General features: G+C 37.9%; 5 protein-coding genes across 6 annotated transcripts; 1 reads left to right on the top strand and 4 right to left on the bottom strand.

Annotated features, from left to right (window-relative positions):
* Positions 1–1,940: 1,940 nt before the first annotated feature.
* LOC114729545 (elongation factor TuA, chloroplastic-like) lies at positions 1,941–3,562 on the top strand. Its single transcript, XM_028916562.1, has one exon. The coding sequence runs from the start codon at positions 1,970–1,972 to the stop codon at positions 3,464–3,466; it is 1,497 nt and encodes a 498-aa protein (XP_028772395.1). The 5' UTR covers positions 1,941–1,969; the 3' UTR covers positions 3,467–3,562.
* Positions 3,563–5,141: 1,579 nt separating this feature from the next.
* On the bottom strand, positions 5,142–7,217 carry LOC114729542 (GDSL esterase/lipase At5g14450). The gene is made up of 5 exons (XM_028916558.1): positions 6,695–7,217; positions 6,396–6,605; positions 6,115–6,287; positions 5,736–6,009; positions 5,142–5,635 (listed from the first exon to the last, which is right to left on the bottom strand). The coding sequence occupies exons 1-5, from the start codon at positions 6,936–6,938 to the stop codon at positions 5,388–5,390; spliced, it is 1,149 nt and encodes a 382-aa protein (XP_028772391.1). The 5' UTR covers positions 6,939–7,217; the 3' UTR covers positions 5,142–5,387.
* A 942-nt stretch (positions 7,218–8,159) lies between these two features.
* Positions 8,160–10,116, bottom strand: LOC114729561 (GDSL esterase/lipase At5g14450-like). The gene is made up of 5 exons (XM_028916583.1): positions 9,898–10,116; positions 9,481–9,690; positions 9,228–9,400; positions 8,723–8,996; positions 8,160–8,641 (listed from the first exon to the last, which is right to left on the bottom strand). Exons 1-5 carry the CDS (start codon positions 10,094–10,096, stop codon positions 8,385–8,387), a joined length of 1,113 nt encoding a protein of 370 aa, XP_028772416.1. The 5' UTR covers positions 10,097–10,116; the 3' UTR covers positions 8,160–8,384.
* Positions 10,117–12,317: 2,201 nt separating this feature from the next.
* LOC114729562 (surfeit locus protein 2-like) lies at positions 12,318–15,334 on the bottom strand. Of its 2 annotated transcripts, none has more exons than XM_028916584.1 (5): positions 15,047–15,334; positions 14,232–14,329; positions 13,772–14,068; positions 13,224–13,272; positions 12,318–13,107 (listed from the first exon to the last, which is right to left on the bottom strand). In XM_028916584.1, the coding sequence occupies exons 1-5, from the start codon at positions 15,277–15,279 to the stop codon at positions 13,026–13,028; spliced, it is 759 nt and encodes a 252-aa protein (XP_028772417.1). In that variant the 5' UTR covers positions 15,280–15,334; the 3' UTR covers positions 12,318–13,025. The 2 variants fall into 2 exon arrangements, with proteins under 2 accessions (XP_028772417.1, XP_028772418.1); XM_028916585.1 differs by having other exon boundaries at positions 13,224–13,260; positions 15,047–15,333.
* Positions 15,335–16,058: 724 nt separating this feature from the next.
* On the bottom strand, positions 16,059–18,084 carry LOC114729554 (S-protein homolog 29-like). Its single transcript, XM_028916574.1, has 2 exons — positions 17,972–18,084; positions 16,059–16,437 (listed from the first exon to the last, which is right to left on the bottom strand). The coding sequence occupies exons 1-2, from the start codon at positions 18,082–18,084 to the stop codon at positions 16,059–16,061; spliced, it is 492 nt and encodes a 163-aa protein (XP_028772407.1).
* Between the last annotated feature and the right edge of the window lie 229 nt (positions 18,085–18,313).

Genomic DNA, 18,313 nt, shown 5'->3' with positions numbered 1-18,313 from the left:
ATCCAAGCACAGTAACTCTTCCTTTGGCTTGAAAGCTGTAGCTACTGGGGTTTAGATATAAATCAAATTATAACTTAAAAAGTGATTTTATGATATGCGAAATAAATATATAGAATAATTTATTTCAATTTACAAAAAAATTGATTTTAAAAAACACTTCTAGTGATATCTAATCACCCCATAAAAAGTAGGTGGATTTGCTTAGTTTAACAAAATTTTAAAATTTTATTCCTATCAATCTTTACTACTAGAAAACCCATGCATTGGAATTTTACTAGAGAAATAGACCTAATGAATATAAGTCTACGCCTAAAGTTTGTCTTTTAAAACACATCCAATACTGTAAAATATATTTATAAGTGTATTTAGTATCTTAAAATATCTTTTGTGCAATTTTACAATTAACATAATATATAAATTGTTCTGAAAAATTAGCGCAATCCAGAGTAAGAGAGAATTTGAATTTAACACAATTCAAACTATATTGGATATACTAAAAAATAATTTAAAATGCTGGATACATTTAAAAAATATTTCAAAGTACCAAATACATTTTAATTCATATAATAATATAAAAGCTAGTATACAAAATTATTGATCCGCACAAATTTTAAAATTTCGATAGATATAATTAAAATAATGAACATGGGATTGGGATGAATTTATTTTTTATTTTTTTGCCAACAGGGATGAATTTAGTTACAGTAAATATCACGCATATATTATTTATTTCAATTGATATACTCCCAAGTTTACAGTGCTCTAAAACGTACTGTAGATACAACTAAAATTAACTCTAGAGCTGTGCACCCAAGAAAGAAAATAATTTATGGTAGAGTTCTTGCTTTAGGAGGTGTTTGGATAGAAACCAAACCATGGTTTCAGAAGTGCTTTTTACGGATTACGAAGTAAATATGTGGAGGAGATTATCTCGTTTTGCGGAAAAGTGCTTCTGAAACCATGGTTTTGGGTTTCCCAAACACCCCCTTAATGGAGGATGAAAAAGGGCATAATTAAAAGTGAAAATTGTGGAACGGAAAGAAAGAAATTAATTGACGGAGAGAGAAATTGTTAAATAAAAATTGGTGGAACCCACATAGATTATTTCTTTGTTTGCGATGCCATGTAAGACGGAATGCAAATGAGGTGGTTCCATTTAATTGGATATGGTGCGCCCGCAAGGATTTCTCATTAATGACGTGGATGCACGCGAATGAGAACTTCACGACCCATACAATAAGGCCAAGTGTGATTATAAGTACGAACGAAAATCACAAAATCAATAATCAATAAATGGAAAGTTGAAAACTTGCTGATCGCCGATTGAAAAACGTGGCAGCGTCACGCCTGGAAAAGTGTCAAGAAAATAGAAACAATTTTCAAGACAGTCCGCCTCACGTCTTTCTTTAACGAAAGATTAGAGCTTAAAAACCAATTTCATCAATTGCCTTCTTTCCAACAACGCTGAAAACGTGGGAAATGAATAGTTAAAATTTGAAAAACTAAGTTGTGAAGATTTTTTTAAAAATTCTAACAGAGGATTATGGTCTTTTTCAAAAAAAAATCATAAATATTTCAATTTACTATATATTTCCTTTAAATAAAAATATAATTTTTTTATGTTCTACCTCCAATAAAATAATACCTATACTTATAAAAAATTAATATTCTGATTTTAAATATAAAATCTATTTTATAGTATAATTTTATATTACAAAACAAATTTTATATTCAGAATCCCAATAGTAGTATTTTTTTTTTGGGTCAAGGACACCCCTTATGATCAATATTAATCACAATCGCACCCCGTACTAGTTATATTTGTTTGAAGCCAGGGCCCAGGAGATCCCAAGCCCCTTTCAAATTCTTTGGCCTGTTCTCTCATTTCTTTGTCTGCGCTCTGCACTTCGTGGTATCACTCTCACTCCCGCTCTCTCTCCCCCCCCCCCCCCCCCGGGACCCGTTTCGCATGGCTTCCGTTGTGGGATCGCCATCTTCCTCTTCTCCTTCAAAGCTCCTTCTCAGACCTTCACTGCCCTCTTCATCACTTTCCGCCTCTACGCACCTCTTCCTCTCCAATCCCACCTCAACTCCCAAAACCCTATCTTCCAAACTCTACTCTGCCGTCTCGTCCTCCTCTTTCGTCGTCGGTGAATCTCCCATTTTCTGTCCCTCCCTTCTCCCTTCGTCCGCATTCGGAGGTTTCTCCTCCGGCCGGCGGTCCCTGGTCGTCCGAGCAGCCAGAGGGAAATTCGAGAGAAAGAAACCACACGTTAATATAGGTACAATCGGTCATGTTGACCATGGAAAGACTACTTTGACGGCTGCTCTTACCATGGCTTTGGCCTCTATGGGAAATAGTGCGCCCAAGAAATACGACGAAATTGATGCAGCACCGGAGGAAAGAGCCCGAGGGATCACGATCAATACTGCTACTGTGGAATACGAGACTGAAAGCAGGCACTATGCCCATGTAGATTGTCCTGGACATGCTGATTATGTGAAGAATATGATCACCGGTGCGGCACAAATGGATGGTGCTATTTTGGTTGTATCGGGTGCTGATGGACCAATGCCTCAGACCAAAGAGCATATTTTGTTGGCGAAACAAGTGGGTGTGCCTAATTTGGTAGTTTTCTTGAACAAGCAGGATCAGGTTGATGATGATGAGCTTCTTCAACTAGTGGAGTTGGAAGTCCGGGAGCTTTTGAGCATCTATGAATTCCCTGGTGATGATGTGCCTGTAGTTTCAGGTTCGGCTTTGTTGGCTTTGGAGGCACTGATGGCCAACCCGAATATTAAAAGAGGGGAGAATCAGTGGGTGGATAAAATTTATGAATTGATGGATGCTGTTGATAGCTACATACCAATTCCTCAGCGTCAGACTGATTTACCTTTCCTTATGGCAATTGAAGATGTGTTTTCAATTACTGGTCGCGGTACTGTGGCGACAGGGCGCGTTGAGAGGGGCAAAGTTAAGGTTGGAGACTCTGTGGATATAGTGGGTCTTAGGGATACCCGGACTACTACAGTTACTGGGGTTGAAATGTTTCAGAAAACACTTGATGAAGCGCTTGCAGGTGATAATGTGGGGCTTTTGCTTAGGGGTATTCAGAAAACAGACATTCAAAGAGGAATGGTTATTGCCAAACCGGGCACCATCACACCCCATTCAAAGTTCACTGCTATTGTTTATGTGTTGAAAAAAGAGGAGGGAGGGAGGCATTCGCCATTCTTTGCTGGATACAGGCCGCAATTCTACATGAGAACTACTGATGTCACTGGGAAGGTTTCTAAGATCATGAATGATAAGGATGAAGAGTCTAAGATGGTTATGCCTGGGGACCGTGTGAAGATGGACGTGGAGCTAATTTTTCCAGTAGCTTGTGAACAAGGAATGAGATTTGCAATTAGAGAAGGTGGGAAGACCGTTGGGGCTGGTGTCATCCAAACCATCATTAAATGACGTTGTTGTGAATTTTGGTCAGTGAAATGAATTTAAGCTATTTTGATGCGGTTTAGTTAGTGTGATTGTCTGCAAATAATTGTGTTACTGTTTTGATATTTCGATGATAATGTAGATTGTTCTATTTTGCTGGGTACCTGGAAAGATATTTCAGGCATGCATTCTACTGTTTTGTAAAGTACAATGAGCGTTAGGCAGTTTCAAGTGGTTGCAGGATGATCAATAAGATGATAAATATACCGAGAAGATGTGTGAGGGTTTTGATTGACTTAAAACTTAAAGGACTACCTAATTTGGTAAGATTGAATTGGATTGGATGCTTTGTCTTCAGGTTAGATGTGCTCGAACTATTTAACGTTTCAAATTTCAATTTGGTCGCATTAAACAATAGCAGGATACCCTAATAATAGCTGATTCAGGAACTTAGTTCAGTAATCTTCAGAGACACAGTTACTTAGAAGAAGAGGATGGGAGCTGGATAGCATCTGATTTTCCTAACAAGTCATGCTCATTTTTATTAAGTTTGTATCAACGTAAATTTCATACGAGTTTTTCCGTTTGCCATATTTGTGTGGCCATCGTTCTGGAAATTTTAACTGGCCAAATCTTCTTCAAACGTTTATCTAGTCATTGTGTAGCTTTAGTGTTGCGAGGTGGTTTGAGGGTCTGATGCAACCTGCACGCACTAGTTTCAGTTTATGTACTGGTAAAATTGTGGAAAATTTTAATCCTGGCTGCATGCTTGGAGTTGATCAGTTGGTGCCGTTGTGCGTCCGCATTTCTTTACTCCACAGAAGATGGCGGTGGACATTTGATTAGTGTATTTTAGTTGACATACTATGTGAAATTAGGAACTGTGATAAGCATGTTGTGTGCGATTCTATATTTGCTCAAGGATGTTAGCCCACCCTGCGACCTAGCTTCCCACATCAAATGCGGGTGGTTCTTAATCTTAAGTATAGGCTGTTTGGTAGGCTCAAACAGCAAAAAGTTGCGAGTTCATTCTACCACTCTTCATATAATGATGGGGCATAATAGTGATGAATACCTGAAGTTGTGTTGACCGGTAGTTTTTTTTTGGGAGAATTATAATTAAGTCCTAAAAAAAGAAAATAATTACCAACAAGTCTTAATAACAACTTAAACAGTTTGTAATGACAAGTGTCAAAGTAAACAATAAAAACTTTTAAGACTAATTTTGTAATATATTTTTTTTAGGACCTCACTATAATTTTTTTTTTGACGTGGCAAGGTGTGTAATAAGTGATGCGTTGTTTTCATTGTGCTTAACGTAAATGAGAGTAAATCGTAGAAGACTGTTAGATACGTCGTAACTTCAGGATGGAGTGGAACGATGATCAATGAAAAGCTTTTGCCTTCCATCCTTCAATGAGCAAAATATATTTTTAAGTTGAATTTTGCATACTCTTGATTTGCTGTAAGCTTCCAGCCGTTAAAGAATTTTCATGGGGGCTTTTCTCGCACTTGGACTTTGACCATCTGACGGGCGCAATTCAATTCTGGATCGATTGGACAAAGACGAAGCTATTGCTTCATTGGTGATGTGGCTATGATCATTCCTCACAGGATTTTGGTGGAGACGAAGCTTTAGGTCGTATCTGGGTCTTGGCGGGAAAAATCCGATGCTGATGACGCATTGGTGAAGTTCCAAGGATAATGCCAAGAAACAAAGAAGCTTCCATACTAAAAGAAATGATAACGTTGAATAGTACAGTTTCATTTTGCAAGAAGATCTTTCTCAAAAAGAAAAAAAACTGGTAAAAGTGGTAATTAGATTGGTCCGTGGCGCATTGCTGACCTAATACAGAAATGACCTCCATTTATGCTTGCTATTTGCGACATGACTGCCTTTGGGAATGCTCGATAAGTTGAATTGCGGTTCTAACTCATGGCACGACTTCTAGTGCCTGTAACATGCTTGGGTAATTGGAATTGGTGGGTCTGACAAAGAACCATTGAGGATTCGATCAGCAACCCAATGATTAGCAGCCTCAGCGTAATGAACACCATCCCAGCTTACATATTTCAAGGGATTCTCGCAAGAAGCACCATACACGGCTTTTCCATTCACCATTTGTTTTGTCCCGCACCATATATGAGTGTCATTCACGTGATATCCGCAGCAGATCTTCAGTGCATCAACAAATCCTGAAAACACAAAACAAAACGAAGCATTGACACCCTCCATTTTAGCCTAATAAGAACCTCGTATAATAAATAATGCCAATAATGAATAGAAAGATATTACCTTCATTCTTAGCTTTGCTGATGAGTCCATACTTTGCAGCATAGACATCCACATATGTGATTGAAGCTTGTGGGAGCTCTGCCCTCAGCTTGATAATTTTGTTTTTAAGCTGTTTGTTGAACTCTATGGCCATCTCATTCTGATCCTTCACGCACCCATACTGGTCAAGATAACCTGCTGGTAAATTATGCTTGTAAAACAGATTCACTGGCAGGCACCCAATTGGTCCTGTGTTGTGTATCCAAAATGCCCTCCCTCCTTGTTGGTATAGATGCTGCAAATCAGCTATTTAAACTCAGACCCGCTTCATTTCAATCATACAGCTTCGAGGTTCCCTAGGATTCTCAGTTATTTCATAGCATAAAAAATTGCTACTTACTCTCACTGCAGAGGCTAGCTGGTTGATGATATCAGGCATAGCTGCACGGAGTTGGTCGAAGCTCATCTTTCTGAAGCCAACAGAGAGATCATTTTGACCAATATCAAATGTGTAAAGCGCCTTCGAGAACTCCTCTGGTACTGGAAGCTTGCTTTTTTCGAATGGGTTCTTAGCTAAATTTCAAGAAAACAAGCACTATATGTAATTAACGACCAATAAGATAGAGTTTTGTCGTAATTTCTTCAAGTTTAGTACAAGTATTAGTGTGAGTTGCTGCTCACCTTGTTTGTAGAGCTCAGTGGTGCGTGCTTTGAACTGAACAAATTGGACAATCTGGATGTCAAGCGAGAATGGGCTTATCCCATACTCAAATATGGTTTCGTTTTGCCTTCTGATGGTGGATCCTCCCGTCGCGAAATTTGCACCGTGCCGGTAATTGGTCCCAAGTGAATTCAGATAAGCACTCAAGTAAGGCAATTTCAACTTCTCAGCTGCCCAGAATATTACTTTCGTTAAAAATTTCACTCTCGCTTCTAAACCAGTAGAAGTGAAGAAAAAAAATCATTTGAATGTGTGTTACCTATGAAATCTATGATGAGGCGGCCATCGCTGTCTCTTCCTGAAGGCTTATGGAAGAAGCCCGAGCCATATGGCCCAGAAATGGGCTCAAATGAAGCTGATATGCCTCCAGTGTCTGAATTTGAGTCTCCGAAGTTGTAAATTGCTGGGAATGCACAAAAAGGCGAGCCTTTCTGCTCTACACCACTCACACATAGAAACCAGAATAGCAAGAATCCGCAGACAAAATGCTTCTTTATCCCCATTTTGAAGCCTGGCTTAGCGTATCCTGTGCTAGATTGAACCAGTGAGCACACCTATTTATAGAGCCGCAAAAACACCCTAGACCAGAACCAGGGGAGAGCGATGAGCTTGGCGATGTGCCTTGGAGCAAAACCCACGTGATTTCATTCACTTCTAGGCTTTTGTAGACACTCTAAGTTCGCTAATTGGCCCTCCTCAGCAGTAAATTCAGGGCTACACTTGTGCCATGAGTCTCTGACATGGGACAAAAATCAAGTGCCTCATACGGCTCGTTTTTGAGGTTAATGTGTGTGAATCGAGGAGGATAAAATAGATTGTATAATAAAGGCATGAGGTAAATGCAGCGATCTAACACATGTCCATGTTTTCCAGGGGCTTGGACAAAAGCGGCGGCTAGTATGGCTGTATGGATGATCCAGTGATGTAGGCATGTAGCATAAGTATAATTGAGGTGGTCCATCTTATGTTCTGTCGGTGGAAACTAGAGAGGCAGGGCAGTACAAAGGCTCAAAATTGTTTGATTAAAAAAAAGAACAGAAGAGATATTACTCCAAAAAAACAGAGAGAGAGAGAGAGACAGAGATTTTGCGTGATCAGTGGGTGAGACAGCAGAGACAATCTTCTAGGTATATGCAACCTACATTTTCTAGTCTACAGTAACGACGTCAGACTTTTTTTTGTTGTGAATGGAAAGCTTTTACAAGATTTTTTTTTTATAAGTTGAGATGAATTTTTTATATATTTATTTTGTATACTATAAAATTATTTTTAAAATTATAATTTGATTTTTATTTTAAAAAAAGTGAGTACTTCTTTTCATTCCAAGATACCAGAAATTAGGAGATAATTATCAGCCTTTAATATTTGCTGAAAATCTTTGGGATGTAATAAGAAAAAATGTCAGGATTATACTGCAAAGACGCTAACTCGTCCCTTATTATAGTTGAGGTCAAATAACACTGACCCTTGCTGTCAATTACGCATCTCCACGGATGCTAAGAAAAACCACACATTTTCATTGGCGCATGGTGCTTATATACACAAATTTCAAACATAGAACATGATCGCATAAGAGAGGAAATAAAAAATTTATGGAAAAAAGTTCACAAACTTTAAAAAGAGGATCTTTAGTACGAGACGATACGAAAGTCCAAAATTGTTTGCGCGGGCGTTTATACGCCGTGTAACGAAGCTTCTTGATTGACCCAACAATAGAGAAGTTATTTTACGCCCTGTAAACATTTCTTCATCACAATCACAGTCCAGCAAAACACATAAAATATAAAGTTCTATCGTTAAAGACGCATGGGTTACCCTGTTTTACAAGTCACCCCCTCACTGTGCACACTTCTTCCAACGTGTGCTTTAATTAGTTATATCAAGCCAGGCACTGTTTGTAGTATATGTAATATTGTAATCATATGATGAGGAAGAAAGAAGGGTCAGAATCAGAGAGACCCAGGTTTATGACACGAGTTCGTGATCGCTATTGGCGGATCTGAGAAAGAACCATTGAGTATACGATCAGCAATCCAGTGATTGGCTGCTTCAGTGTAATGCACGCCATCCCAGCTGATATGGGAGGAAGGATCTTCACAAGCACCTGCAAATATTTCAGTACCATTTACTGTTCCTTTGTTTCCACACCATATATCAGTCCCCTCTTCATGATACCCGCAGCAAATCTTAGCTGGATCTACAAAACCTGCAATGTCAAGAGTAAGTAAAATTTGAAAGGCACTGTGGTTTCTGCTGCAAGTTTTGTTAGCAGTGAGAATTTAGTTACCCTCCTTCTTTGCATTGCTAATTAGCTGGTACTTGGCGGAGAAGAGATCCACGTATGTTAATGAGGCATCAAGGAGTTGTGATCTCAGACTGACCACTGTGTTCTTGAGCTTTTCATTGAATTCTTTGGCCATGTCGTTTTGGTAATTCACACAGCCGTTTTGATCAACGTAACCAGCCGCTGGGTTGTGAGTGTTGTGCATGGTTACTGCCAAGCATCCAATTGGGCCAGTGTTGTGTATCCAGAATGTCCTTGCTCCGTCGTTGTACAGATTCTGGGTAATGGGCACTATATTCTCTTAGCGAAGCTTTTGTGAGTAAGTTTCTTTTGCCACTTTAGTTGAAAATTAAATTCGGTATTGGCTCCAAGTTCATCCTTCAAACGATAGTAGAATCATACGAGATCATTCTTTCACAAATTAATATGTTGAGGTTGAAAAAAAAGTAAGCTTTTAAACGTGTAAATGAGAAGAAAAGGGTTAACTCTTCTTGTACGCATAACTTACTTGAACTTGAGTAGCAAATTGCTGTACAATATCAGAGATTACAGCATGAGAATCCTCTTGGCCCGCTCTGTTAATAGCAGCAGCAATATCATTTTGGCCAATATCCATGGTGTAAATAGCCTTAGGAAAGTCCTCTGGTTTTGGATACTGCCTTCTGCAGGCAGGATTATTTCCTGCAAATCATAGACAAACTCAGTTTTAACAGAATATAAAAAGGCGTTGTTGCATAGGTATATATACCAGAAGAACCAACCAGTTTGATTGAAGAACTTGGCGGTGCGTGCCTTGAACTGATGAAACTGTGCAGTCTGAATCTCAAGAGTGAATGGGGTGCCTCCATCAAAGAAGGTTCTATTTTGCCTCCTAATTGTTGATGATCCTGCTGCAAAATTCGCTCCATGCCCATAGCTTGTTCCAATCGAGTCAACGTAAGCACTCAACAGAGGAAAGCCAAGCTGCTTTGCTGCATTCATATATAAAACAACTCTCATTTGAGACAAGTTACAAAACGAAGTAAGGAAGCCAAACCAAACCTTATACAGTTGTATTACAGAAGAGAAACTGATTCAAAAGAATACGATTGTATTATATACTATACTATACATATAATTGATTTGTATCTGTAAAAGATATGAATTGATGAAGAAACAGACTAGTATTGTAGAAATACCGATGAAGTCGATAATCAGGCGACCATCAGAGGCTCGACCAGCAGGCTCATGGAAGAAGGTCTCACCAGAAGGGGAAGCCATGGGATAGAAAGCAGCGGCCATGCAACCTGTATCTGAATTAGAGTCACCAAAGTTGAAGATTGCTGGGAAATCACAAGATGGCAGAGAATCCATTTCTTCCGACTTCACACCACTCATCACAAACCAAAACACTATGATCCCACCAGTCACATCCATTATGTTCTGCTCACAGGCCTAACCTATTCTCCAACAGGCTTCCTATATATATGTGTGCGTGTGTTTATATTTATATATAAATATTTGGATGGTTTTGCAGAATTAGAGTGATCACGTATTCGTGTACCCAACGGCTAATAATCACATGAGGGTGAATAGAAGTAGTAGAGGAATCTAAAATTGGAAGAAATGAAAGATCTGGCCTGCTTGCCTGTTAATTTCATGAGGAACAACTAAACAAAATGTGATGTCCTGACAAAATGAAGCTCCCTTCGCTATCTTTTGATTGGGTCCCTCTTTCTTTTTTCTGAATATTCCTTATTAAATGCACAATCTCATGATGGTAGATCCCGTTCTGCATTTCTTATATTACAAATTTACAATTATGATAATATGTTCAGCCTTTCTGAAATATAAGCAGGAATACAATTCTTTGGTGTCAGAATTTTATAAAAACAAGTTAATTTATTTTCAGGGTGTCAACAAGCTTAGTCGACAACATTGGCAAAAATTTATCGTGATACCGACAAGATTTTAATAATGGTGATTAATTTCTTGAGGGTTAGACCACAAACGTTGAACTGATCGAAGTGATGAATATAATAATAATGTTACACAAGCTTCTAGGTTGTCCACATATGAACACATTAACCCGTAGGAATTTCAGGTTTCCGTAGGAGTATAATTACAAGGACTGTCCCATATGAGCCGGAGTTTTCTTCTTTGTTCAAAGTTTTTCAATTAATTTGCGTATCACGCGAGATTGAATCTTTACTGAAATGATTTGAAAACTTCTATCTGTGATGATAGTGGTCCCGAAATTTAAAGTCGAATAACTTAAATAAAATGCAATTGAAGGTTTTTTTTTTTTTAATTTTGTTGTTTGCCACGAATTAAAAATGCAAATTTTTATTAAAAATTCAAATGTCAGTCCATAAACCACACGCTTTATTCAGCATGTCTCCTTACTTTAGTTAGCATTTAATTGGATTTAGAAGGAAATCCTCCTTCTCCTTCCCTTTGTTTCGCGCACCTTTCTTCCTCCATCCATATTTTAGGACCATCACATGATTTGCTACGCTAATTATATTATCTTTTAAGACGACGACGTCACAGATGGGCATGATGCTGTGATTCGGCAAGCAGTTTATATAATGTTAAGGTTCTGACCGTAGTGAATCTTGAGAACCAAATCAACTAAATTTTTTATAACAACAAATAATGATACCAGCTTCGAGAATTTGGGGAATGAGAGATATAGGAAAGGATGACGGAAATAATAACGTGAAAATCATTCATAGATTCAGATAAGAAAATTAATTAGAGAGAGATATTATATGGACTTATGAGTAATTATTTTAATAACAAAATGATTAAGGGAAAGGGACATGAGCGGAAATCAAGCTTCAGATAAGAGAGATGGGGTTGTTGAGGTCTCCACTCTCCGCACAACACGAAGAAGGTCGCCCCACTAGTAGAGTGCACGCCTCACCATTATGATAATCAAAATTATAATAATCAGCAGCAAGAACAGAATCATCTTTTGTTCAATAAACAAGATCCATATCTACTATAGATTGATGAAACACAACGGACGCCATTAAATTGGGAGAAAAGAGCGTAATCTCGGGCAAGTAGTTGTTTATTTATTTATTTTGGGGTGGTAGTTGTAAACTGGAAATGGTTGCCTGGGAAGGCAAAACAGGGGGAGGACAGTAGGTAATGTGATGGGGAGGGGATGGTGGGTGGTACAGACTTGACAGAAATGTACTCTGACAAGTACGAAACTTAGAGATGTAGCTTCCGTCTCTCTCGCCATCATCGCATTTTCCTTTTTCATCCATCACTCTTACTGCGACATGTGTGACTGTGTAGCATACGAACATTAATAAAATCGGGAGTGGTAGTGGATTTCGATCGCTTCATAACATGATAACTGCCGAAAGTGATCATAGAAAACGAAAACCCACAGCTAAAAATACTAGTCCCGTTTCTGTTCTCTTTTCGGGTTGCATGATTTCCCCGTTTTGATTGCAATGGTGTCATTCTGGTATTCTGGTTCATGTTTCCCCCGGCCCAAACTCGTGCCAAGCAACATGACCCAGACAGAGCATCACGGCCTAGTTGGTTAATCTGATTCTTCGAAAGATCTCTGCTCGCATTAATATTTCTAGCACCAGCGTAAGGAAAAATCTCACATTAAATGGCCCATTTCAGAATTTCCACAGAAACACTGAGAGTGAGAGCTTATAAAACGGTTTTCAAACCTTCTACAAAATTACATCTTGCCATGACAAAAAGCATTTTTTCCCCACCAACCCACGCAAAATTATGCGGTGTCAAATAAAATTTAAATGACTATACTATTATTGGCTTGCTCTAGTCTGCACTCCTTAAGATTCTCCCCTCGTTTTGCTTCAACGATCCGGGGTCTCTCTGTAGATCAAAGCGGTCGAAAATGAGATCGTCTATTAATTAATACATGGTGCTTCACTTTGGCAAGTTACAAGGCTTTACACGAATATCGCAAGCAAGACATCAAATGAAGATCCATGACTATTAGGCTGTAGCAGATGAAATCATGAATTAAATTCTGAAATGACTAAAACATGAACGGTGAAACTTGCTACCAGTCCCAAAGAAGCAAAGAATAAAAGAGCGGCAACTATAGCAACGAAGCTGCAACCAACAAAAATGTTAAGAGTCATTTATCTTACAGAACATAATGTATAGCCTTCAATCTTGAATATGCTTCACTTGAAAACCGTTACTTTCTATTCGTTCAAGCTTATAACCTCCATTGACATAATTTAGTTTATGGACTGTCAGCCCAGTCCTACATCTTCCATGCTATACAGCACAGCCACAAAACTGATATTACCAGCCGATACTAGCTTTGGAGGTCCTTCTTACTTTTCTTCTTCCTTGAGGCAAAGCTACTGGGTCCTATTTCTATAGACATTCTTTTTGTCCTGCAATGTAAAGGGAAAAGCTAAGTCCAACAGATACTGTTTGACTGTTTGAACGACAAATTTAACAAAGAATAGTCTTAAATGTAATTCATCCACTGCATGATAACACAGCATACCGAGAAGATAGCTCTTCCGAATCCTTGGAATTCCCATCTGCAGCAACATTTGCGATACTATCATTAGCCCAATTACTAATTTAGTTTTTGTATGAGCTCAACGAAAAACATAAGAGAAACCAAAGTAATGCTTGAGCTTGACTGACTTAAAAGCTGATCTATCCATCGGAACAAAACGTAGTCACTTCACGTGATCTATTGACAAGATAATCCACTTATGTGTTATCACAAAATAAGATCCCCCCCCCCCCCCCCAAAAGCAGACAAGATAAGATAGTGCATCTAACTGAATCTTTATATTGTATATGTTCCATCATACAACTACTTATTGGTAATTCAGTCTCTGCATATCTTAGTTTCCCCTCATTCCCAATATCAATTATTTCATTTATTTGGAAGCTTTCATTCTCGACCATATTATCTTGTTCATATCATAAACCAATATAAAACTAATTTTCTGCCATGTCAACACTTTGTATGACCTTGACAAAACAGCCAATGGAACTTGATAATAAATCAATTGAAATGAGCAGGAGCGGAAAACATACCGATTTCATTGGCCTCTTCACTTTCCTGCTCCGACTCTGTTCCTGAACCCCACCGATCTCTTCCATCATCAAAGTCCCAGCGATCTCCAACAGGAGGCATCCAGAATTCTGCCTCTTCAGAGTCACTGTCCTCATTAGAAGACTTCCGTACTTCAGGTTTGATATCTTCAATGTCCTTGTCCTCCTTCTTCTTCTTCTTTTTCTTATCCGTCTTCCCACCATCTGCACTTAGTGGCCTTGGTTTGCTCTCTTCTTCTTCCATTCCATCACATGACAACTTCTCCGCTTCCTTTTGCTCTGCTTTTATAAGCCAAATACATTAGTTGATAAATATCTACAAATTTCTCATGCACTCACATATTAACCCATGAGTAATACTGAGAAACCAGAACCTCACTAAATTATTTGGAATTTTTCATGATTCCAAAAGACCTAAAACAGTGAGGGGTATATGACAGACCTAGTTTATTGAGAAATCTTTTCCCATTCATATGCTTCCAGATATGTTCCTCTGACTTGTTGACGGTGTCTCCAGTCAATTTACATATCAACTTTGAACTGCAATGCGGAACCTATGCCTATGTTATGCCAGTCTGACATTGATAAATAATCCAAGGAACAAACGGACACATAATAAAATAAATAAACATTATATCCTAGTCGATAGCTCGACTCTCCATCTGAGGATTGGAAACGCTATCGGTCTTCCTCGCGAATAGTTTCCACTTCTGACCTTCAAAGATATGGCGGTTTAGATAAGCGACCGGTTTTTTCAAAGTTATAAAAAGGAAACAGTTTATAGCCCGTTTAATTGTTGGAAAGGATGGGAATGGTTTAGAATGGCGTGATAGAAAATAAAATGGACTAAATGATGATAGAGAGGTGAGAACGAAGATTAACATGTTAGGATCTGATGGAGTTGAGGCAAACCGAGCCAGTTCTTTCGGTAAGCTGTAATTCATTGTTCCTTTTGGGCAGCTAAAAGGACGATAAAAATGTGAGTTTTCTCCCTTACAAGGACCAGGAACGAGTTCTATAGTCAAGCTTGGGCATATCCCCTTAGTGCGTTTACACAGACCTTATTGAAGGTGAAAGAAAAGAATAAATGAAATCCTGAAGAGTTCTATTCCATTGATTTCCAAAGATAGCACACACAGACCAAGGGAGAGTGTGGTTTCAACCAAAACCGCCTGGAAGTTAACATATGATAGCTAAGTCCATGGAAACCCATGATGGCAATGAATTCTTATACAAAAAAACAAGAAGGGAATTTACCGGGAGAGTGGGTCTTGCTTGAACATATTGCAAGGGGGCTTATTATGGGACAACGCAAAGTCAATGAGACCTAATCGGCACTTTTTGCTGTGAGAGTAGGAGTCCATGTCCTTGGCGAACAGTTCATGTCCAGTTTCAACGCATCTGAAGCGACCATTCTCCAGCTCATTGAAGGTCGGCGAGCCCAGCAGCTCAAAACCTTCCTTACCCGCCTTCTCTTCAGCCATCGCCATGGCTCGCGCCTCGTTGTCCCTCCCGAAGGCCAGAAGCACTGCACAAAAGACCTAATGGTGGAGCCCGCCAACGATGTCGTTTGTATCAAAAGCCCCGTGCTCTGCCTTCCATTTTATATATTTTATAAAATATACAAATTTCTTACATCTCTTTTTCTTACTCGTTTTTTTTCTATAATTTTTTTTGAAACTTATATTTTTATCTGTCTTTAATCAATTTTAATCAAAGATAAGGGGTGTTTGATAAGTAGTAAAAGCATCCAAAAAAGAGTATTTTTATACACGTCTAGATAAAACTCCTCTCACATGTTTATCTTAAACATTATAAAATTACGAAACCAATTTCACTGCTCATCATTTTAATGAGCATTTTAAACTCATTATATTTGAACCATTTATATATAATCTGAATGGTTTAGATTTAAATTTTTTAATTAGTTATTTTTAAATAAAAACTATTTTTAAAAGAATGATACTTAAAAGATTATTTCTATTTTATATTCTATATATGTTAAAATAATTATTTTAAATAAAAAATAAAAAAATCAAATCCAGATTATCCAAATAAAATACGGACGCCTCACATCTCATGAATTTAAGATACTCATTAAAGTGATAAATACCAAAACTGATTTCATAAAATTACTTTCAAAAAATTAATTCAAAGTCAATAGAAGTCACAACCTGGGGGAAGAAATTAAGGATCTATTGCTTCAACAATTAAAGATGAGTTTAGGGTAATATATATTGATAATTTGGTGTGGATGAGGATATTGTTATTAGGCAGAATTCCAAGGATAGCAATCAGTTTGGCGAGTGAGTTCATCGTAGATACAAGCTCCTGATTCGGATATAGTCCAAGCACAGAGATTGCACCACCAGTCTCGGTCCTCTACGTATATGTCGAAGTAGTGAAGCGAAGTGTTTGAAGGCCACCAGAAGCTGCAGAAAAACAGTGTCGAGTGAATAAAAAACCTGGGCCTCAAACTGAACTTGTAACTTGCTTTATTTTGTAGGGTGTGTTCTCCGAGATCATCGTCCTTGGATTTGCAATGAAGCGTCAAGTCCTGATTTTGAGACAGCCCATTCTGGATTTTCACTGTTACTTTGGAGCTTTTATAATCCATGCCTTTCCGCCTCCCACCATTACAACCATTGCTAGCACCAGAAGCAAAGACTTCATAGACGGAGGAGCCATTTTGTTTCCTCCCATGAGCTGAATTTATCTTGTCCAATCTGCGTTAGTCACTCCCTTCAATCCTATATATACTGGACATTCTTTTGGAAGGTGTTGTTGATTCTTTTTTAAATAAATTATTTGATAGTATTAGTATTAAAGAGTGCTAAATATTTTTTTTTCCATATATGCACTTATATTTAACAGGGATAGTTAAAAAAAGGGGGGGTTACTCCGTCCATTCCTATTATTTTTCGGCATCTCTGACTAGCTCATCAAAGCCAATAAAAGTTTGCCAGGTTATTAATTAACTCTGCCTGAAAATAAAATAAGCTTTCAAATTAATTAATTCATTCAATTAATCATAGATGTTGCAATTAATAAGGTTTTAAATAGAGCAGGTTTTTTAAAAAAAAATGTAATTAATATCTCATTTGGTGACTTGTGATAAGGACCGGAAGAACTAGTATGATGTTAAGGGTTTAGTAGTGTTGTCTTTTTTTCCCCCCTAACATCAATAATACTTCGAAAAATGAGATAAGAAATATATTGAATATTAAAATATAATTAATTAATGAGAGTAAAATAGGAAACTAATTAAAAAATTGACATGTCTCGAAAATTGTCTTTATAATAAATAGGGAGAGATATAAAGATGGCAGTTGTTTCCATTAATAATCACGAATCAAATCACTTAGAAACACGTTTCATGTAATTTGAAATAAAATTACTTTCACGTACTTATCTCATTTATAAATAATTATTAAAAAGTTACTTATAAGTGATTTTAAATTGAGATAAAAACATACCGGGAATACATTATTCTTTAACATTTATCAGTGCAGTGTTAATAACATCTTGCACTTGTACTATTACTACTTTGCAGTTATTGCATTTAAAGAATCGTCCTCATTTGCATTCGTGCTTTACTCCGTTATTAATGCTTCGTTTTTGCTTCAAACTGCGTGGCCCGTGTCACCGCTTCATTTAGATGGTTTCATGTGCTATGAACTAACCCAGATAATCAATCTCTTCGCCTCAAATATCTCAACATACACTGTTAATGCACATTTGACGAGCGTTTTTGCCAACAATTCGATTCAATACTTGAAGCCAGGTACGTTTATTTTCTAATTTCTTCTCAAACAAATATCATATATATTTAGAGAGAAGTTGGCATATATGGCAACGCCAATGCATAGGAGCCACTAACTGTTGATTATTGTGATTTAGGACTTGGGGAATTCCAAGGAAAGCACTTATTTTGACAAGGACCAGATTCTTCTATGTTCCAAGTACAAGGATCACACCCCAGTCTCGGTCCTCTACGTATATGTCGAAGTAGTGAAGCGAAAGTATCTGATGGCCACCGAAAGCTGCAGAAAAACAGCGTCGTACGAACAAAAAAACTGGGCCAAAATTTGAACTCGTAGGTTGCCTTGTTTTGTAGGGTGTGTCCCAGATCATCGTCCTTGGATTTGCAATGAAGCGTCAAGTCCTGATTTTGAGACAAACCATTCTGGATCTGCACCGTTAGGGGAGCAAATCTTATCTTCCACGCCTCCACCTTCAGACATTGCAACTACTATTGCTGCCACCAGAAGCAGAGACTTCATATATGGAGCCATCTTGTTTCCTCCCTCTCCTTCTTATGCAGAACCTAACATGAATTGAAATGATCTCCTCCGATGTACATTACTTGGTCCCTCCAGTCCATATATAGGGCATTTTTTGGAAGGTGCTTTTGATTTTTGTAAAAAGAAATTTAATTAGATTTAACTTTTAGGAGTATTAAATACTTCTTTTCCCATATATGCATATATTTACTAAGGCAATGAGGATTGAGGAAGAGTAGAA

The sequence above is a fragment of the Neltuma alba genome, unplaced genomic scaffold, assembly GCF_004799145.2.
Source record: "Neltuma alba isolate B1F8T4 unplaced genomic scaffold, ASM479914v2 tig00012646_pilon, whole genome shotgun sequence".
Classification (NCBI taxonomy): domain Eukaryota; kingdom Viridiplantae; phylum Streptophyta; class Magnoliopsida; order Fabales; family Fabaceae; genus Neltuma; species Neltuma alba.
Note: the sequence above shows the minus strand (reverse complement) of the source record. Positions and strands in the feature narration are given on the sequence as shown.